Below are 22,726 nucleotides of genomic sequence, written 5' to 3'. Positions count from 1 at the left end.
TTGAGGTTCCTCTGCTCCTACACTCCCCTCAAAAGTGTACCATTTGAGCTCGTATTGTCTCATTTTTCTACGACAGAAATGCATTACCTTATATATTTCTGCATTGAAATTTGTTTGCCTATTTGGCCAACCTGTCAATGCCCCTCAAGTCGCTCAGTGTCATCGTCATGATTCACTATTCTCTCTAGCTGCAAATTTATTGTTTTTTTTTATTGTCCCCAACCCCATTCTCCAAATTGTTTATATAAATTAGAAAAGACCAAGAGTCCCAACACCGATCCCTAGGGAACACTGCTTTCAACTCATCTCTAATCTGAGAAATGCCCATCCATGTGTACCCTCTGTTTACATAGCAGATGTTAACTATATGTCACATCACATTTCTGCATGCGGAATTTAAACATTTTTTAGACTTGACTTCCTCAAATTGTGAAAACAACTCTTATTGGCAATCCACGGAGAAAATTCCTCTAACTTGAGTTAGTTTTCTAATTAGATGTACACTGATGTTATAACAGTAGTAACGACAGAATCGGAAGAGTCATGTATGTGGGTCATTACTTAAAAGCATATATTTTGTCTTGAATGCCCGCATTCAGCCAGAATAATTAAACTCTTGATTAATTTGAGGTTTCATTTGCTTGGCCATGTCCTAGTGACTTTGAGGCGTTACAATTTCTACTTAGGATCAATCATTTAAAAACCATCATCCTACTCACTCAATTCTTAGGTTCATGTTCATAATAAACAGTAAATGAGAACTTCACATGTACGTACAAATCAAAAGCTGGAAAAACTGCTGATCAGTACCCAAAATACAAGGTGAGTAATGAGTGAAATGTTTTTAAAATTCCAGATATTTCTGACATCCTCATGCTTGGTTGGAGTGAATTTTTCGCTAGATTCCTGTGAGAACTCTCATGCTAACATTGCTAGTCTAGGCCTGATACATTGTTCCAGTAAAGCCCAATGAAAGCTTGGAGAACGTCATTTTTCACTTAGGTGCTTCATAGCTTTCAAGACTCAGCATTTGACTTGAACAAATATCAGTGAGGCCTTTTCTGCAGTACTGTGTGCAGTTCTGGTTGCCGTCTTTTAGGTGGGATATTGTTAAATTGAAGAAGGTTCAGAAAAGATTTACCAGGATGTTGCTGGGAATGGAGGGCTTGAGTTATTAAATTAGCCTGGGACTACTTTCACTGAGCATAGGAGGTTGATAGGTGACCTTATAGAAGTTGATAAAATCATAAGAGGCGTAGATAAGGTGAATAACTAAGGCCTTTCCCTGAGGTGGGGAAGTTCAAAACTAGGGAGCATATTTTAAGGTAGAAGATAGAACAGTACAGCGCAGAACAGGGGTGTGTGGGTTATAGGGGAATGGGCCTGGGTGGGATGCTTCAAGAGGCGGTGTGGACTTGTTGGGCCGAAGGGCCTGTTTCCACACTGTAGGGAATCTCATCTCATCTCATCAACAGGCCCTTCGGCCCTCGATGTTGTGCCGACCTGTGAACTAATCTAAGCCCATCCCCCCACACTATCCCATTATCCATATGCTTATCCAAGGACTGTTTAAATGCCCCTAATGTGGCTAAGTTAACTACAGTGGCAGGCAGGGCATTCCACGCCCTTATCAGTCTGAGTAAAGAACCTGCCTCTGATATCAACTCTCACTGTCCACCCTATCCTCTGATCATCTTGTATGTCTCTTATTCAATTCCCTCTTAATTTTCTTCTCTCCAATGAGAGCAGACCTAAGTCCCTCAGCCTTTCCTCATAGGGCCTTCGCTTCAGACCAGGCAACGTCCTGGTAAATCTCCTCTGTACCTTTTCCAATGCTTCCACATCCTTCCTGTAATGGGGCGACCAGAACAGTACGTGCTATTCCAAGTGAGGCCGCACTAGCGTTTTGTACAGTTGCAGCATGACAACACGGCTCCAGAACTCAATCCCTCTGCCAATAAGACCTAACACACCGTAAACCACCTTAACAGCACTGTCAACCTGGGTGGCAACTTTTGGGGATCTGTGTACATGGGCACAAGATCCCTCTGCACACTACCAAGAATCTTTCCATTGACCTAGTATTCTTCCTTCCTATTATTCTTCCCAAAGTGAATCACTTCACATTTATCTGCATTGAACTCCATTTTCCACCTTTCAGCCCAATTCTGCAGTTTATCGAAGTCTCCCTGCAACATTCTTCCACACTGTCCGCCACTCCACCGACTTTAGTGTCATCTGCAAACTTACTAACCCATCCACCTATGCCTGCGTCCAAGCCACTTATAAAAATGACAAACAGCAGTGGTCCCAAAACAGATCCTTGAGGCACACCACTAGTAACCAGACTCCAGGCTGAATGTTTTCCATCAACCACCACTCGCCTGCTTCTTAGAGAAAGCCATTTTCAAATCCAAGCTGCTAAACTCGCTCAATCCCATGCCTTTGCATTTTCTCCAGTAGCCTACCATGTGGAACCTTATGAAGTCCATGTACACCACGTCAACTGCCCTACCCTCATTCACGTGCTTGGTCACCTTATCGAAAAACTGAGGTTTGAGAGACATGACCTGTCCTTGACAAACCCATGTTGACTATCACCAATCAAATTGTTGCTAGATGATTATAAATACTATCTCTTATAATTCTTTCCAAAACTCTTCCTACAACAGACGTAAGGCTCGCTGGTCTATAATTACCTGGGTCATCTCTACTGCCCTTCTTGAACAAGAGTACAACACTTAGAATCCTCCAGCGCTCTGGTACTAAATCTGTAGACAAGGACGACTCAAAGAACAAGGCCTAAGGCTCCGCCATCTCCTCCCGAGCTTCCCAGAGAATCCTTGAAAAAATCCCATCCAGCCCAGCGGATTCATCTATCTTCACACCTAGAATTGATAACACCTCCTCCTTATTAACCTCAATCCTTTCAATTCTAATAGCCCGTAACTCAGTCTTCTCCTCTACAATATTCTCATTTTCCTGAGTGAAAACAGACGTGAAATATTCATTTAGCACCTCTCCAATCTCCACAGGGTCCACACACAACTTCCCACTTCTGGCTTTGACTGGTCCTATACCTACCTTAGGTATGTGAGGAATAAGAGGATGACTGTACAATGCTTTAGGGTTCTCCTTTATTCTGCCTGCTAATGGCTGCTCATGTCCTCTCCTCCTCTTAACTCTCTCTCTCTTTAAATCCTTCCTAGCTAATCTGTAACTCTCCATCGCATCATATGAACCATCTCGTCTCAACATCACATTAGCCTCCCTCTTCCGCTTAACAAGAGATACAATTTCTTTAGTAAACCACGGTTCCCGTACCTTATCACTTCCTCCCTGCCTGACAGGGACATACCTATCAAGGACAGATGAGCTTAGGGCTTGGATCGGTACCTGGAAGTATGATGTTATTGCTATTACTGAGACTTGATTGAGGGAAGGGCACGATTGGCAACTAGTTGTCCCAGGATATCGATACTTCAGGCGGGATAGAGAGGGAGGTAAAAGGGGTGGAGGAGTTGCAATACTAGTCAAAGACGATATCACAGCTGCACTGAAGGAGGGCCCCATGGAGGACTCAAGCAGTGAGGCAATATGGGTAGAACTCAGAAATAGGAAAGATGCAGTAACAGTGTTGGGGCTGTACTACAGGCCTCTCAACAGCGAGCGTGAGATAGAGGTACAAATGTGTAAACAGATAATGGAAAGGTGTAGGAGAAACAGTGTGGTGGCGATGGGAGATTTTAATTTTCCCCAACATTGACTGGGATTCACTCAGTGTTAGGGGTCAAGACGGAGCAGAATTTGTAAGGTGTGTCCAGGAGGGTTTTCTAGAGCAGTATGTGTGTAGTCCAACTCGGGAAGGGGCCATACGGGACCTGGTGTTGGGGAATGAACCTGGCCAGGTGGTTGATATTACACTAGGGGACTATTTTGGAAATAGCAACCACAATTCCGTAGGTTTTACAATACTCATGGACAAAGATGGGAGTGGTCCTAAAGGAAGAGTTCTAAATTGGGGGAAGGCTGACTATACCAAGATTCGGCAGGATCTGAGGAACGTAGATTGGGAGAAACCGTTTGAAGGTAAATCCACATTTGATATGTGGGAGGCTTTTAAGGAGAGGTTGACTAGCGTGCAGGAGAGACATGTTCCTGTGAAAATGAGAAATAGAAATGACAAGATTAGGGAACCATGTATGACAGGTGAAATTGAGACTAGCCAAGAGGAAAAAGAAAGCATACATGAGGTCCAGGCGACTGAAGACAGATGAAGCTTTGTAAGAATATGGGGAATGTAGAGCGAATCTGAAATGAGGGATTAAGAGGGCTATGAGAGGACATGAGGTATTGCTGGCAAACATGGTTAAGGAAAATCCCAAAGCCTTTTATTCATCTTTAAAGAGCAAGAGGCTAATTGGAGAAAGGATTGGCCCACTTCAGGACAAAGAAGGAAAGTTATGCGCTGAGTCAGAGAAAATGGGTGACATTCTTAACGAGTACTTTGCATCGGTATTTACCAAGGAGAGGGATGTGACGGATGTTGAGGTTAGGGATAGATGTTTGTTTACTCTAGGTCAAGTTGACATAAGGAAGGAGGAAGTGTTGGGTCTGCTGAAAGGCATTAAGGTGGACAAGTCCCCAGGTCCAGATGGAATCTATCCCAGGTTGTGAGGGAAGCAAGAGAGGAAATAGCCGCGGCCTTAACAGATATCTTTGCAGCATCCTTAGATGGGTGAGGTCCCGGAGGACTGGAGACTTGCTAATGTTGCCTCCTTGTTTAAGAAGGCAACCGAGGATAATCCAGGTAATTATCGACCGGCGAGCCTGACATCAGTGGTAGGGAACCGACTGGAGAAGATACTGAGGGATAGGATCTATTCCCATTTGGAAGAAAATGGGCTCGTCTGTGATGGACAACATGGTTTTGTGCGGAGAAGGCCATGTCTTACCCACTTAATAGAATTCTTTGAGGATGTGACAAAGTTGATTGAGGGAAAGGCTGTAGATGTCATATACATGGACTTCAGTAAGGTGCTTGATAAGGTTCCCCATGGCAGGCTGATGAAGAAAGTGAAGTCACATGGGGTCCAGGGGGTTCTAGCGAGATGGATAAAAAACTGGCTGGGCAACAGGAGACAGTAGTAGTAGAAGGGAGTTTCTCAAATTGGAGACCTGTGATCACTGGTCCACAGGGATCTGTGCTGGGTCCACTGTTGTTTGTGATATATGTAAATGATTTGGAGGAAGGTGTAGGTGGTCTGATCAGCAAGTTTGCAGATGACACTTAAGATTGGTGGAATAGCTGATAGTGAAGGGGACTGCCAGAGATTATAGCAGAAAATAGATAGACTGGAGAGTTGGGCAGATAAATGGCAGATGGAGTTCAATCCGGGCAAATGCGAGGTGATGCATTTTGGAAGATCAAATTCAAGGGTGAACTATACAGTAAATGGAAAAGTCTTAAGGAAAATTGATGAACGGAGAGATCTGGGTGTTCAGGTCCATTGTTCCCTGAAGGTGACAACGCAGGTCAATAGGGTGGTCAAGGCGGCATATGGCATGCTTTCCTTCATTGGGTGAGGTATTGAGTACAAGAGTTGGCAGGTCATGTTACAGTTGTATAGGACTTTGGTTCGGCCACATTTGGAGTACTGTGTACAGTTCCGGTCACCACATTACCAAAAGGATGTGGATGCTTTGGAGAGGGCGCAGAGGGGTTTCACCAGGATGTTGCCTGGTATGGAGGGTGCTAGCTATGGAGAGAGGTTGAGTAGATTAGGATTATTTTCATTAGAAAGACGGAGATTGAGGGGGGACCTGATTGAGGTCTATAAAATCGCGAGGGGTATAGACAGGGTGGATAGCTAAAAGCTTTTTCCCAGAGTGGGGGACTCAATTACTAGTTGTCATGAGTTCAAATTGAGAGGAGGAAACTTTAAGGGAGCTATGCGTGGAATGTTCTTTACACAGAGGGTGGTGGGTGCCTGGAACACGTTGCCACCGGAGTTTGTAGACGCAGACACATTAGCGTCTTTTAAGATATATTTGGACAGGTACATGGATGGGCAGGGAGCAAATGGACACAGACCATTAGAACATAGATGACAGGTTAGACAGAGGATCTTTATCGGCGCAGGCTTGGAGGGCCAAAGGGCCTGTTCCTGTGCTGTAATTTTCTTTGTTCTTGACACACTATCTGTTCCTTAAACCAGCTCCACATTTCGATTTGTCGCCATCCCTGCATTTTGCCACCCTGTTCTATGCCTCCCTTGTCTTGCCTAATCACATTGTTATTGCCCTTCTCTCCTCCCCCCCCCCCCCAAAAAAAAATCTATAACTCTTTCCCCATGGTATGTTCCTATCCCTTTCCATCGCTAAACTAAACGTAACCGAATTATGGTCACTCTCTCCGAAGTGCTCACCTACCACTAAATCAAACACCTGGCCTGGTTCACTACCAAGTACCAGGTCCAGTGTGGCCTCCCCTCTTGTCGGCCCTTCGACCTACTGTGTCAGGAAGCCCTCCTGCACACGTTGGACAAAAACTAATCCATCCGACGTACTAGAGCTATAGCAATTCCAGTCAATGTTAGGGAAGTTAAAGTCTCCCATAATGACCACCCTGTTCCTTTCACTCCTGTCCGGAATCGTTTTGCCAATCCTCTCCTCCACATCCCCAGGACTTTGCGGAGGCCTATATTTAAAAAAAAACTCCCAGCAGTGTGACTTCTCTCCTGTTTCTCGTCAAAAGTTCTTTCAGCCACCATTATACTGTCCTTGACTCTCAAAGCCACACCTTCCCTCTCTTTTACCACCTTCCCTGATCTTTATGGAAGATCTAAACCCCAGAACCTGCAACATCCATTCCTGACCTTGCTCTATCCATGTCTCCGAAATGGCCACAACATTGAAGTCCCAGGTACCTATCCATGATGCAAACTCACCTACCTTATTCCGGATACTCCTGGCATTGAAGTAGACACACTTCAATCCAGCTTGCTGTTTGCCAGCACACTCCTGTGACAGTAAAATCCTGTCCATGTCCTCCCCACTCTCATCCTCCTGTGTTCTGGAACTACACCACAGTTTCCTATTCCCCTGCTGAGCTCACTTAACTCCACCCGAATAGCACTAGCAAATTTCCCATCCAGGATACTTGTACCCCTCTGGTTCAAGTGAAGACCGTCCTGTTTGTTGAGGTCCTGCCTTCCCCAGAATGACCCCCACTTATTCATGTACCTGAAGCCATCCCTCCTGCACCATCCCTGCAGCCACATGTTCAGCTGATATCTCTCCCTGTTCTTCGCCTTGCTATCATGTGGCACGAGTAACAAACCAGAGATAAACACTCTGTTTGTTCTAGCTCTCAGCTTCCACCCTAGCTCCCTGAAATCCTGCCTTGCATCCCTATCCCTCTTTCTACCTGTCATTGGTAGCTATGTGGGCCACAACTTGGGTCTGGTCACCCTCTCCCTTCAGGACCCCCAAAGACACAATCAGAGATGTCATGGATCATCACTTAGGAAGTGAAAGTTTTAAAAAGGACGTGAGGGTCGACTTCTTAGTGTATGGAATGAACTTCCAGAGGAAGTAGTGGATGCAGGTACAATTACAACATTTAAAGGATGTTTGGATAAGTACATGAAGTTCTGGATGTGAGTTTGCTTGCTGAGCTGGAAGGTTAGTTTTCAGACGTAACGTCATCAGTGAGCCTCTAATGAAGCGCTGGTGTTATGTCCTGCTTTCTATTTATCTGTTTAGGTTTCCTTGGGTTGGTGATGTCATTTCCTGTTCTTTTTCTCAGAGGATGGTAGATTGATTTGGAGCCAATGTGTTTGTTGATGGAATGCCATGCCTCTAGGAATTCTCGTGCGTGTCTCTGTTTGGCTTGTCCTAGGATGGATGTGTTGTCCCAATCAAAGCGGTGTCCTTCCTCATCTGTATGTAAGGATACCAGTGATAGTGGGTCATGTCGTTTTGTGGCTAGTTGATGTTCATGTATCCTGGTGGCTAGCTTTCTGCCTGTTTGTCCAATGTAGTGTTTGTCACAGTTCTTGCAAGGTATTTTGTAGATGACATTCGTTTTGCTTGTTGTCTGTATAGGGTCTTTTAAGTTCATTAGCTGCAGTTTGTGTGTTGGTGGGTTTGTGGGCTACCCTGATGCCAAGAGGTCCGAGTAGTCTGGCAGTCATTTTGGAAATGCCTTTGATGTAGGGGAGAGTGGTTATGGTTTCTGAGCCTGTTTTGTCTGTTTGGGTTTGTTGCTGAGGAATCGGCGGACCGTGTTCATAGGGTACCCATTCTTTTTGAATACGCTGTATAGGTGATTGTCTTCTGCTCTTCATGTTTGGTCCGTATGTGGTGTTTTCCTGTAGACGCTGGTTTGAAGTTTGCCATTCCTAGATGTCACGGTAGAGCGAACACTCAATGGGGAACTTCAAACCAGCGTCTACAGGAAAACAACACATACGGACCAAATACTGAACTACAGGAGCAACCATCCCAACACCCACAAACGAAGCTGCATTAGAACATTATTCTAACGAGCCACTACACACTGCAGCACAGAGGAACACGAAGAGCAGAAGACAATCACCTATACTGCGTATTCAAAAAGAATGGGTACCCTGTGAACATAGTCCGCCGATTTCTCAGCAACAAACCCAAACAAACAGACAAAACAGGGCTCAGAAACCATAACCACTCTCCCCTACATCAAAGACATTTCCGAAATGACTGCCAGACTACTCGGACCTCTTGGCATCAGGGTAGCCCACAAACCCACCAACACACTAAAACTGCAGCTAATGAACTTAAAAGACCCTATACAGACAACAAACAAAACGAATGTCATCTACAAAATACCTTGCAAGAACTGTGACAAACACTACATTGGACAAACAGGCAGAAAGCTAGCCACCAGGATACATGAACATCAACTAGCCACAAAACGACATGACCCACTATCACTGGTATCCTTACACACAGATGAGGAAGGACATCACTTTGATTGGGACAACACATCCATCCTAGGACAAGCCAAACAGAGACATGCATGAGAATTCCTAGAAGCATGGCATTCCAACTGGAACTCCATCAACAAACACATTGACTTGGAGCCAATCTACCATCCTCTGAGAAAAAGAACAGGAAATGACATCACCAACACAGGAAATGACATCACCAACCCAAGGAAACCTAACCAGATAAATAGAAAGCGGGACATAACACTAGCGCTTCATCGGAGGCTCACTGATGTTACCTAGAATGGTGACGAAACGTCTGAAAACTAACCTTCCAGCTCAGTGAGCAAACTCACATCCAGCACCTCAACCTGAGCTACAAATCCTCTCAAAGCTCGCAAGTACATGAAGTGGAAAGGTTTGGAGGAATTTCTGCCAAATGCAGGCAGATGTAGTTTAGTTTGGGAACATGGCCAGCGTGGACCAGTTGGACTGAAGGTTTGTTTCCAGGCTGTGTGACTCTGTAGCTGTCTAACTTAAGATCATGCAGTCCTCCATTCTGATCAGACGCATGCTCTCTTACGTACCCTCCCTGACCCTGTCCCTCATCCTTCACCACCACTGTTTGGCATCTTGCTTGCATGGATATGCTGTTAGTTGTGCTAATCAATTTTCTACTGTAAACACCTATTCTTCAGCTGTAACTCCTCCGTTGCCATTAGTGCTCCCTTTGCCCTTCACTCTGGACATTCTCACCATCTGTCAACTTTTACCAACATCATTTTAAAAACTGTCATTTTTAGTCCTGTTAAATTCAAAAGAATCATCATATCAGACCTGAAACATTATCCCTTGCTTCCTCCTTCCCTATAAATGCTGCCAGTGTTATTTTATTAGTGTTAATTCAAATATAAAGCCAAATGTAATTGCATCTTTTCTAAAATACTATGAATTATTATAAAGCTATTGTGTAGAGCACAGCAACTATGTTTTTTCCTTCCGCTTTTAGCTTTACTTTTTTTTAATAACACCAGATTTTTAGTTAGGGTTAGTAGTTGAGCGTAGAGGAGTTTCTTCAACCTTGAAGATTGTATATTTCGACTATCTGGCTTCGGGTTGGACCTAAGCTAAACAGGAGCGCCTCAACGTTAACTCATTAGTGGATTACCTACCCTCTATTCAAAATCCCACAGTGCATTTCTTTGTCAAGTGAGGCCAAGCATCCTTTCATAATAGTAAAGTCGTAAAATCTGTGCCAGTTACAGTCGGGAAGAATAAAATATTGGGTTATTTGAATATATATTGATTGCATGAATTTAAGTAAACTAAACTAATTGTGACAAATCAATTTCCCCACCAGTTAAGTTAGATGTTGGGACAGATAATTCACGGGAGCAATGAGGAGGATGCTGGGTGAAAAACCTGTGTGTTCTGGCAGTGTCTAATATTTTCTTTAACAACTAGAATAAAGTATAAAACATCCCTCAAGCCCTCTGTCCTTATCTCCCCACATGTACCATGTACCATGCCCCATCATTTTTTTTCAGTTCATTCATGGGATGAGGGTGTTGATGACTAGGCCAGCATTTATTGCCCGTTCCAGAGGCCAGTTGTGAGTCACCCACATGGTTGCTGTGGATCTGGAGTCATACATAGGCCGGCCCAGGTAATGGTGGCAGCTTCCTTCTCTAAAGGACATTAGTAAACCAGATTGGATTTTCCAACAATTGACAATGATTTCATGGTCATTAGATTCTTAATTCCAAATGTCTTTAGCAAATTCAAACTCTACCATCTGCTGTGGTGGGATTTGTGTCCCCAAAATATTTCCTTTGTTTCTGGATTAATAATCCAATTATAATATGACTAGGCCATTGCCTCCCCCATAACTTAGACCTATTAGACCATAAGACCATAAGACATAGGACTGGAAGTAAGGCCATTCGGCCCATCAAGTCCACTCCGCCATTTAAATTATGGCTGATGGGCATTTCAACTCCACTTCCCTGCACTCTCCCCATAGCCGTTGATTCCTTCTGAGATCAAGAATTTGTCGATCTCTGCCTTGAAGGCATCTAACGTCCTGGCCTCCAATGCGCTCCGTGGCAATGAATTCCACAGGCCCACCACTCTCTGGCTGAAGAAACGTTGTCTCATTTCAGTTTTAAATTTACCCCCTCTAATTTTAAGGCTGTGCCCACGGGTCCTAGTCTCCCTGCCTAACGGAAACAACTTCCCAGCATCCACCCCTTCTAAACCGTACATTATCTTGTAAGTTTCTATTAGATCTCCCCTCAACCTTCTAAACTCTAATGAGTACAATCCCAGGATCCTTAGCCGTTCATCATGTGTTAAACCTCCCATTCCAGGGATCATCTGTGTGAATCTCCACTGGGCACACTCCAGGGCTAGTATGTCCTTCCTGAGGTGTGGGGCCCAAAATTGGACACAGTATTCTAAATGGAGCCTAACTAGAGCTTTATAAAGCCTCAGAAGCCCATCGCTGCTTTTATATTCCAACCCTCTTGAAATAAACAACATTACATTCGCTTTCTTAATTACAGACTCTACCTGCAAGTTAACCTTTAGAGAATCCTGGACCAACACTCCCAGATCCCTATTAACCTACCTCTCTCAGCATCCTTGCCAAGCTATGCCTTTCCAACCACTTTTATGACCCCTTAGTCTAACCCATGACCCTATCCAGCATCTTATTGTTCTTAGACATGTCAACTTGACATGTATCCCAAGATAATAAGGTTCCTTAAAATAAAATTAAGTGCCTGTTGAAAAACAATACTCAATAAAAGCCCACATTTTTTATTCACTTGTGTCGTTGGCATTTGCTGGCCAAGTTGCCCTTGAGAATTTGCTGGTGAGCTGCTTTCCAGAACTGCTGCAGTCCGCATGCTGTAGGCTCACCCGCAATGCCATTAGGAAAGGAATCTGAGGTTCTTGACCCAGCAATTGTGAAGGAGAGGTGATTATATTTCTAGGTCAGGATAGTGTGTGGCTAAGAGGGAAGCTTGCATGTAATGATATTCTCGTGTATCTGCTGCCCTTGTCCTTCTAGATGGAAGTGGTCATGGATTTAGAAAGTAATGTCCAGGGATCTTTGAATTTCTGCAGTGCATGTTGTAGATGGTAAACACTGCTGCTACTGAACATTGGTGGAACAAGTGGATGCTTGTGAATGTGGTACTGATCAAGTGGGCTGATTTATCTTGGGTGGTGTCATGCTTCTAGTGTTGCTGGAGTCGCATTGTTCCAGGCATATGGAGAGTATTCCATCAACTCCTGACTTGTAGATGGTGAACAGACTTTGGACCGTCAAGTAGTGAGTTACTTGGCACTGTTGCTAGCGTGCATCCTGTTCTTGTGGCCACTGTGTTTATATGGTGTATCTGCTTGGGTTTCTGGTTCATGGTAACACCAGAATTTTGGTAGTGGGGGGTTCAGTGATGGTAGCACCATTGACTGTCGAGGGATGGTGATGATCATAGCCTGGCTGTAATGAGGTCTGGAGCTGAGTGGCCCTGGCGGAACCCAAACTGGGTATCACTGAGCAGTTGCTGCTTGATAGCACTATTGATGACACTTTCCATCACTTTTACTGATTTGAGCGTAGACTGATGGGATGATAATTAGTTGGGTTGGATGGTCACGTAATTGCACATGTTTTAACTGGAAGAGCTTGACTGGGGAGTGACAGGTTCTGGAGCACCAGTCTTCGGTACTGTTGTTGGAATGTTACCAGGGCCCAATGCCTTCATCTGTTTCTTGACATTGAGGAGTGAATTATATTGATTGAAGACTGGTATCTGGAATGCTGAGGTCCATCAGAGAATGCTGAGCTGAACTGGAGGAAGAAAAGGCAGAAATTGCTGGAAAAGCTCAGCATGTCTGGCAGCATTTGCGAAGAAAAATCAGTTAACATTTCGGGTCTGGTGACGCTTCAGAGCTGATGGTAGCTAAGAAAAGTTGGTTTATATGCGAGGGTTAAGATGGAAGGGTGGGGATAAGAAGTAAATGATAGGATAGAGCCTAGACAGGCAAAGGAGTTTATAACCACTGTGGCTAGGAGGGTGAATAGCTGTTAATGAAGAGACTGTTAGTAGCTAACAGAGACTATTGTGTAATGGCAGGTTATGTGATAAAAAAGGCCTAGTGTGAGGGGTAGGGGGCTAGGACGTGGGAGACTTGAGGCCTTAAAATTATTGAACTCTGAATTGAGTCTGGAGGGTTGCAGGTTTCCCAAACAGAAAATGCATTGTTCTTCAAGCTTGCACTGAGTCTGGCTGGAATACTGCAGCAAGTCTGAGACACAAATATTGGCCAGGAAACAGGGCAGTGCATTAAAGTGGCTGGCAACTGGAAGCTCAGGGTTATTTTTGTAGGCAGAACTTCAATGTTCTGTAAAGCTACACTTCATTTCCCCAATCTTTTTGTTTATTCATTCAGGGGATGAGAGCGTTGCTGGCTAGAGCAGCATTTATTGCCCATCCCTAATTGGCCAGATGGCAGTTCAGAGTCAGCCACATTGCTCTGGGTCTGGAGTCACATGTATGCCAACCAGGCAAGGATGACAGTTTCCTACCCTCAAGGACATTAGTGAACCAAATGGGGTTCTCCCCAACAATTGACAATGGATTTATAGTCATCGTTAGACTCAAAGACAAAGAAAATTACAGCACAGGAACAGGCCCTTCGGCCCTCCAAGCCAGTGCTGATCAAGATCCTCTGTCTAACCTGTCATCTATTTTCTAAGGGTCTGTGTCCATTTGCTCCCTGCCCATCCATGTACCTGTCCAGATATATCTTAAAAGACGCTAACGCCTTCCAGGCACCCACCACCCTCTGTGTATAGAACTTTCCACGCGTATCTCCCTTAAACTTTCCTCCTCTCACTTTGAACTCATGGCCCCTATTAATGGAGTCCCCCACTCTCGGGGAAAAAGCTTTTTGCTATCCACCCTGTCTATACCCCTCACGATTTTGTAGACCTCAATCAGGTCCCCCCTCCATCTCTGTCTTTCTAATGGAAATAATCCTAATCTACTCAACCTCTCTTCATAGCTAGCACCCTCCATACCAGGCAACATCCTGGTGAACCTCCTCTGCGCCCTCTCCAAAGCATCCACATCCTTTTAGTAATGTGGCGACCAGAACTGTACACACTACTCCAAATGTGGCTGAACCAAAGTCCTATACAACTGCAACATGACCTGCCAACTCCTGTACTCAATACCCCATCCAATGAAGGAAAGCATGCCATATGCCGCCTTGACCACCCTATTGACCTGCGTTGTCACCTTCAGGGAACAATGGACCTGAACACCCAGATCTCTCCGTTCATCAATTTTCCCTAAGACTTTTCCATTTACTGTATAGTTTGCCCTTGAATTTGATCTTCCAAAATGCATCACCTCGCATTTGCCCGGATTGAACTCCATCTGCCATTTATCTGCCCAACTCTCCAGTCTATCTATTTTCTGCTGTAATCTCTGACAGTCCCCTTCACTATCAGCTACTCTACCAATTTTCTGAGTGACATCTGCAAACTTATTCGTCAGACCACCCTCACCTCCCTCCAAATCATTTACATATATCACAAACAACAGTGGTCCCAGTACAGATCCCTGTGGAACACCACTGGTCACAGGTCTCCAATCTGAGAAACTCCCTTCCACTACTACTCTCTGTCTCCTGTTGCCTAGCCAGTTTCTTATCCATCTAGCGAGCACACCCTGGACCCCATGTGACTTCACTTTCTCCATCAGCCTGCCATGGGGAACATTATCAAACACCTTACTGAAGTCCATGTATATGACATCTACAGCTTTTCCCTCATCAATCAACTTTGTTACGTCCTCAAAGAATTCTATTAAGTTGGTAAGACATGGCCTTCCCTGCACAAAACCATGTTGTCCATCACTGATGAGCCCATTTTCTTCCAAATGGGAATAGATACTATCCCTCAGTGTCTTCTCCAGTAGCTTCCCTACCACTGACGTCAGGCTCACCGGTCAATAATTACCTGCATTATCCTTGCTGCCCTTCTTAAACAAGGGGACAACATCTTAATTTTTTTTTCCACTTTTTAATTAAATTCAAATTGTACCATCTGCTGTGGTGGGATTCAAACCCAGGTCTCCAGAACATTATCTGTGTCTCTGGATTAACAGTTCAGTGATGATGCTAGTAGGCCATTGACCCTCCTAATGTGGAGGAGACCACATTGTGAGCAGTGAATGCAGTAGACTAGATTGTGGAAAGTACAGGTCCATGGTAAAGAAAGGCAGCTGGATCCAGCAAACTGGAAATTCTGGAACTGGTGTAAAGCGTCAGAGGGGCCATTGATGTATATGGGCAAGGGACTGGACCAAGGAAGAAAACAGTCAAGGTAGAAAGAGGAGAGTTCTGTGGGGCAGGAGCAGGCTGCCCTGGCAGTCCTGTTTGTGGATTTTTGGAAGGAGGTAGAAGCAAGCTGTGTGGGACCTGGACTATCTGCCTAGAGGTAGTGATGGGGAGATCGCCAGATGAAATGAGGCCGGTTACTGTAGTTGTTAAATTGCCTGATGTGCCATGGCCTGGGGAAGATAATGTGTCTGAGAGCTGGCGCTCAGCCTCTGCAATATTGATATCAGTGCGCCAGACCAGAATTACATCACCCTCATCAGCAAGCTTAATAACAAAGTCAGGGTTGGATCTAAGCGCATTGAGTGCAGTTAGTTTGGAGGGAGATAAATCGCCTCAATCTCTCTCTTCCCCCATCACCCTCACCCGTTGTCACATTGACAGTTCTCACTGAACAGATTGAGTGCAGGTAAAAGGCTGGAGGGAGCGTGTTGGGACAGGGAGAGGACTCTTGCCCAAAGAAGTGGGCACAGAGGCGAAGATGGCGGAGGAAGAGTTCAATATCATGTCATGCCTGAAATTAATTAAGGTGGGGATGCAGGGATAAAGTGGAGACCTTTGCTGAGTACAGAATATACAGCATTGGAGAATGGAAGATTAGGTGGTTGGTGAATACCTGACAGGAGGTGGAGTTGGGGGAGGGGGTGGTGTCAGAAGGAAGGGAAGGAGAGAAAGGTTCCAGAGGGCTGTGGGCTGTGGGTAAGTGAGTTGTTGCGATTTGTGGGCCTTGGTGCCTAAAAGGAAAAGAAAAAGTTTCTGATTAGCATCACGAGTGAGCCAGAGGATGATGTGGAACTGCAGAGTGGCGCAGCCCTGAGCCAGCTGCTGGGGGGAGAGAGGTCAAGAGTGTGCATGTACTGGTACTGTGTGTGGATCTCAGGATGTGATCAGAACAACTGTCTGTGGAATGTTTAAACATCACTGAGCTACCTGTGATCCTGGCTGGATTCAATCCATAAGGAATGAAACATGAGTTGGAATCCACGTGGGGTTAATCTGAGCCAGGTCTAGTTGCTGAAGAATGTGATATGGCTGTGGAAACCAGTTTTAGCAAATACTTGGTCAAACACCTGGGAATAACAGTGAAATTAATGTTGGTGAACAAGAAAAAAGATTGGAACAGAAATCATTTTGGACAGAGGAACGGAGCTTCAAAGGTGGGCATACATGTGGCAGAGTTAAATTCTAAATTCGAATTAAACATAGAATTTGAACGGCAGATGCTGTAAATCGGGAATAAAAAAAGTAGTTGCTGGAAAACTCATTGGGTCTGGCAGCATCTGTGAAGAAACATCAGAGTTAACATTTCAAGTCCAGTGATCCTGCTTCAGAATGAGACAAATCGTCCAGTTGGTATTTCTGGCTGAAGATTGCTGTAAATGCTTCAGCTATATCTTTTGCACTTATGTGATGGGCTCTTCCATCATTGAGGTTGGGGGATATTTGTGGAACCGCCTCCCCAGTGAGTTTAATTGACTACCACCATGTGGTAAGACTGCAGAGTTTAGATCAGATCTGTTGGCTGTGGGATAGCTTAGACCCATCTATCATATGCTTCTTATGGTGTTTGGCGTGCAAGTAGTCCTGTTTGGCTTCCCCAGGTTGGCACTTCATTTTTAGATATGTTTGGTGCAGCTCCTGGCATGCCCTCGTGCATTTTCCATTGAACCAGGGTTAAATACCTGGATTAATGGTAATGATCGAGTGGGGGATGTGTTGGGATGTGAAATTGAGGATTGTATTGCAGTGTAGTTCTGCAGCACCTCATCGGCGCCAAGTCTCGAGTTGTTGGATCTATTCAAAGTCTGGTCCATTTAGAGCAGTGATTAGTGCCACACGACACAATGCAGGATATTTTCAATGTGACAGCAGAACTTTGTCTCCACAAGGACTGTGCAGTGGCTCCTCCTAATGATACTGTCATGGATAGATGCATCTGCAGCCAGGAGATTGGGAAGGATGAGGTCAGTCTTGTTGCTTCTCTCAACCACGTGCCGCCCAGTCTAGTAGTTATGCCCTTTAGGACCTGACTGGCTTGATCAGTAGTGCTGCTGCTGCCATACCATTCTTGCTGAATATTGAAATTCACAATCCCCCCCCCACCCGCCATTGTATATTTCATGCCCTTGATTCCCTCGATGCTTTCACCAAGCATTGCTCACCATTGAAGAGCACTGATTCATCAGCCGAGGGAGGACAATGTGTGTTAATTAGTAGGAGGTTGTCATGACAGTTGTCAATGTTGAAAACTCCGAGGGCAACTACTTCAGCACTGTGTACCACTGCTAGGTCTGACTTGCCAGTGTGACAGGATATATCCAGGGATGGTGATGGTGATGGTGTTTGGGACATTAAGTATAACTGTCAGGCTGTTGCTGGACTAGTCTAAGACCACTCCTCCAATTTTGGCACTAACAGCCCCCTCAACCAAGATGTTAGGAGGACTTTGTTAGGGTTGTTTCTGCTGTTGTTGTTCGCAGTGTCTGTTGATGCTGGGTGGTCTGTCCGGTTTCATTTCTTTGTATCAATCGCTGTGAAGTCTCTACAGTTGAGTGGCTTGCTAGGCCATTTTGAGAGCAGTAGGGAGTCCACTACATTAGTGTAGTTCTGGAGTCAAATGTAAGCTGGACTGTGAGGAGGGGAACAAAAACAAGTTGCTGGAAAAGCACAGCATGTCTGGCAGCTCCTGTGAAGAAAAGAATCAGTGTAACATCACTAATTAACCGAAACGGGGAGATTTCCTTCCCCGAAGGATATGAGGACTTACATTCCTTCATCTTAAAGCTTTATAACAGACATTTTGTTCAAATACACAATCCCTTATTACAATAAGCTATGAAATTCATATTTCCATTTTGAAGAATATAAAACATGTAGTTATCAAAAAAAAACTGTGACATTAACACCACCTGTGATTATGACTGTTTATGGAAGCAGTCATGCAACAGGTAAGGTGCTTTCAGTCTCTATTTGATGACTGAAGGACAAGAGTTTTTCTAAATGCCTCGATGGATCCCCTTGACGGTTCCTTTTGATAATTCTGATGAACTGACAGTTGGCGTTTAGGCACTTTCTCTGATCGTACATGTCTACTTTTAATAATTCAAGCAGGCACCTTTTCTCCCCACCCCCTCCCCCAACCATCACCACTGCCACCCAAATGAAACTAGGCCAGATTGGGAAGTCTGGTCAGCACAGGCGGGTTGGACCAAAGGGCCTGTTTCTCTGCACTCTGACTCTGATTCTATTGAAAAAACCCTCAGGTTAGTGTAAATTGACGGTTTTGTGGCACAATGATGATGTGTCTACCTCTGGACATGAAGATCAAGGTTCCAATCCTGCTGTCCAGAAGAATATGATCACAAGTCAAAACAGGTTGAGTAAGAACACTTTATCCAATTACTAAATGTGATTATAGATATGAAAGTATGACTTGTTTCATAAAAAGCAGTGAAACATTGCTTGATGTACTACATGGATGTCATACATGCCCAGCCCATTTATACTGGGAAGATTCAGTATTAGGCTTGTGATTTAGTGTCAGTACTTTAATGTTGACAGAAGATGCTTGGCAAGATTTTACTGAAGTGTTTTTTTTCCAGACAAGAGAATTGAAAAGCTTGATACAGATGACCTTGATGAGATTGAAAGGATTGCTAACTGAAGTGCAACAGGCTGAACTAGTTTAAACCCTTCTCAACCCTGTGACAACATGCACTGCCCAGCTGCAATTGGACTTTTGGACTTGGAATCCATTGGGTTATTCTGCAACCAATTTTAAGAATAGACTGACAAAATCAAATTATGTTGAATTTACCTCACTTAAAACTTTGCAGTTGGACTATAAAATTTTGTACTTTTCCTTCAAGCGAATAAAAAATGCCAGGAAGTTGTTTACATTTGAAACATTCAATATGCTTTATAAAGTTTGTTTTAGTTAACCTTAAACACAAAAAATAGAAATAAAAATTGAATTGCCAAACTGAAAAGGTAGGAGATGTGAAAATGTTAAGGAAAAGTGGCCTTTTCCATTAGGTGGACTGCATTTTTAGTGGGTTACAAGCATCGATCTATATCTGTGAAGTGAAATGGATACTTAATTGCAAAAATTGGTCTGATGCAAAAATGCCATTACACTATAACACTTCATATAATTATCCTTCATTATTTTGCATAAGAATTAGAGAAGGTATTGGATTTTTACTGTCAATTTAGCCATGGCAAATTGTTTATTTAGGTTTATTTCCAATGTGATTTATTCATGGCTAGTTGTCTCCTGGATTAGTAAAATTATTTTTGATCTACTTATTAAGTCCATACCTTTATTCAGAAATATCTTCAGTTATACTCGAGCCTAAAGTTACTACAGACTGAAGTAAGCAAGCAGAAAATCAACATACTTGCCATAGTGCCACATCAAAAGTTCCAGAACATCTTGGTAACAACTCCTTTATTGTGGGAAACACAAAATTAAAACTAACAATCGCATTTAAAAAATCCCAGTACCTTAAATAAGAAAAGTCAATGTTTAATTATGGTTCCTTTAACATTGAAATGCTCATAAGAAAAGTTAAGTTCTTGATATTAATGGAGAATCTGGTTTGATTTTTACCGAATATTTCTGAGTTTGGGGAAGAATAACATTGCTGGGCTGAAATAATTTATGTTGAACAGTGAGGAATTTAGACAAATCAAAATAAAAATGCTCTTTGGATAAGTTGTATTTCATTAGCATGTAAAGTGCTTTGCTCAATTTAAGAGCTAGCAGGTGATTTTTTTTTTTGAAATAGCTGCACTGAATGAACCTATTCTATATAATGAGGTCTGAATATCATTATACCTGCACAAATGATATGTACCATTGTCAGCCCTTAGATTTGTATCCATTTTATGCTGAGAATGCTTGTGTATGCTGCAATGAGTATAAACCAAAAGTTATTCAGTGAATTTCAGAATTGGGATAGCTTTGTAGACCTGTACCCTTCTGTTAAATATGAGCCTTTTATATTCAGTATGTATGAATAGATTCATGAAAGTATCTTTGCCATACATTATTCTACTGTACAAGGAGGATGGCTAGAAAAACCAATGAATTTGAGGTTTGACATAAGCTAGTCAGACTACTGCAGTATGTGAACATCAATTCACCATTGTTATGTTTTCCACTTACACCAGGTCCACATTTATTGAATGGTTAACATTCCTATCAAATACATTTATATATAGGCCAAACATTTTTAAACCATTTCACAACAAAGTATTGTCCCTTAAAAATGAGTTTGGAAATCCACATTTTTATGTCTGTTTGAAAGCAGAGATTGGATCACTACTTGCGCTTGTGAATAGAATCCCTGCCTTGAACCTTTCATTTGCTTTGTGTGTTGGATATGTTCAGCAGTTACTTTGAGGTAACTGCCATTGCAATATACCAGCTTTACCGGCACAGTTGTTTTTTTAAACAAATGGTGTTAAGAAACAAGTATTTTGAAGAGTATAGTGATTTTATGTAAAAAGGGAATTCCTGGTTTGGCAAAAAAAATTTGCAGCTAATGGCCTGCTATTGAAAATCTTACTGTTTATATTTCTCAACTAATGTCTTCAATTGGTGGCTGTTGCAGCTTTCCATAGAGTGAAAACTGGTTAATTATTTCACCCCACATTGGAAGTGTTTTAAAAAATTGGGGTAAAGAACTAAAAATACAGTCTGAGAAAATAAAATACTTATGCAATATTTTGGCTGTATAATTCTGTTCAAATACAGGAACAAATTAAACTTTTACCAAGTAAAAACTGAAACTAATTTGAGATTGTACCTAAAATTTTAGGAAAATTTGACAAAATGCCCTCTCTTCAAATATTTGTATACAGACTTTACCTTGAAATGACTGTGCAGCTTAAATTACTGTATTGAATTTTGTATGTTAGGGTGTATATGCATTTGTTCACAATGCATTTTTATTTGGTTGTGAACTAGATCGTAATTGGAAATATTTAAACTGCAGAAACGAATGAGTGCTTTGAGTGTCATAATGAATTTGAGATTGAAATGCCTCTAATTTTACAAATTAAAGATGATCTTTTGGCAGCCCTTACAATTGAGGAAACTAATCTTGTGTACTATTTGGAATAAAGAATAAGTATGTCACCTATTTTGAAATTTTAACTTACATGGTATTACAGAACTTGAGTATTGCTAGGGGAAAAAAAAGACTTTGAAGGTTTACATTTTGTGTTTTTCAGGGTAATTCACAAGAAATACCAATGTAAAGAGAAAAACAACATGCTTTGAGAAATGTGTTGATTGGTTCACAAGTGAACTTTGAAGGCACTGCTGCCACGGAGAATGAATTAGTTATGTGGTGAATGATAGTGAATTTTCAAGGTTTTTTAAAATGGTCAAACTGAATGATGTAATGTCATTTCACCCTCCTGAGAAATCAACTGGAGAATGAGTTGAAATAGGTGCAATATGTTTGCACGTTCTTTGCAAAGAACAGGACCTGTGCATTAATATATGTAACTTACAGTACACCCATGTACACCACACTACAACCTCAATTGACAATTCTCAATCGGCTGTCAGTATAATTTTGTCCTCAATGTTATTTAGCAAGCATGCAGTTGTAAGTGCATGTCAGTTCAATACAGTTAGGACCTTCTTGAACAGCAGAAGGAATATTTTGTTCTATACAATCCACCAATCCTTATGCTACAGGACTTGCATATCTGGCATCTCAGTGGCACTGAAAATCATATGCCACAATAATGTCAAACATTTGTAGATGTTGAAGATCTGGGGGAAAAAATTGCTGGAGAAATTTAGATCTGGTAGTATTACTGGCCAGGGGGTCAGCATTAACTTTGCTTTCTCTCCACAGGTGCTGCACAGACCTGAGTTTCTCAAGCAGTTTCTGTTCTGAGATACAATTTGTTAGTGTGATGGACAGAGCATCTTCATGGTGAATGGAATTTCTGTTGTTACTATCCCGCAGTAGTGTACAAAGCAAACATCATCTATTGCTTAAAACTTGGAGGTATTTTACTCTTAAAAGTAATCTGAGATTGATGGGGCACTTTTCAGCACCAAAACAATTATTTTAGGTCTGTTCATGAGTTTCTGTGAAGTAGCTATTATTCTGCAAGATAGGGTCAGAGATCTCATGACACCGGGTTATAGTCCCAACAGTTTACTTGAAAATATAAGCTTTTGGAGTTTCACTCCATCTTTCAGGTGTTAGAGAGAGAGTTAGTATCAGACACAGAATTTATAAATAAAAGTTCAAAGGGTCACACCACTGATGTGTTAAACGAACCTAAGATGCTGTTACTTCTTTAATCAT

The 22,726-nt window shown here is 42.8% G+C and overlaps 1 protein-coding gene across 1 annotated transcript in view; it reads left to right on the top strand.

Annotated features, from left to right (window-relative positions):
* Positions 1 to 21,481, top strand: part of ddx19a (DEAD-box helicase 19a) — a 97,610-nt gene extending 76,129 nt beyond the window's left edge. The window contains exon 12 of the mRNA XM_048561518.2: positions 18,989 to 21,481. Within this exon, the coding sequence (XP_048417475.1) occupies positions 18,989 to 19,050 (62 nt within the window). The 3' untranslated portion in view covers positions 19,051 to 21,481. The remainder of the gene's footprint in view (positions 1 to 18,988) is intronic.
* The last annotated feature ends 1,245 nt before the right edge of the window (positions 21,482 to 22,726 follow it).

Source organism: Stegostoma tigrinum, chromosome 28 (assembly GCF_030684315.1).
Source record: "Stegostoma tigrinum isolate sSteTig4 chromosome 28, sSteTig4.hap1, whole genome shotgun sequence".
Taxonomy (NCBI): domain Eukaryota; kingdom Metazoa; phylum Chordata; class Chondrichthyes; order Orectolobiformes; family Stegostomatidae; genus Stegostoma; species Stegostoma tigrinum.
The sequence above is the reverse complement of the archived record's forward strand: the minus strand, read 5'-3'. Positions and strand labels throughout refer to the sequence as shown.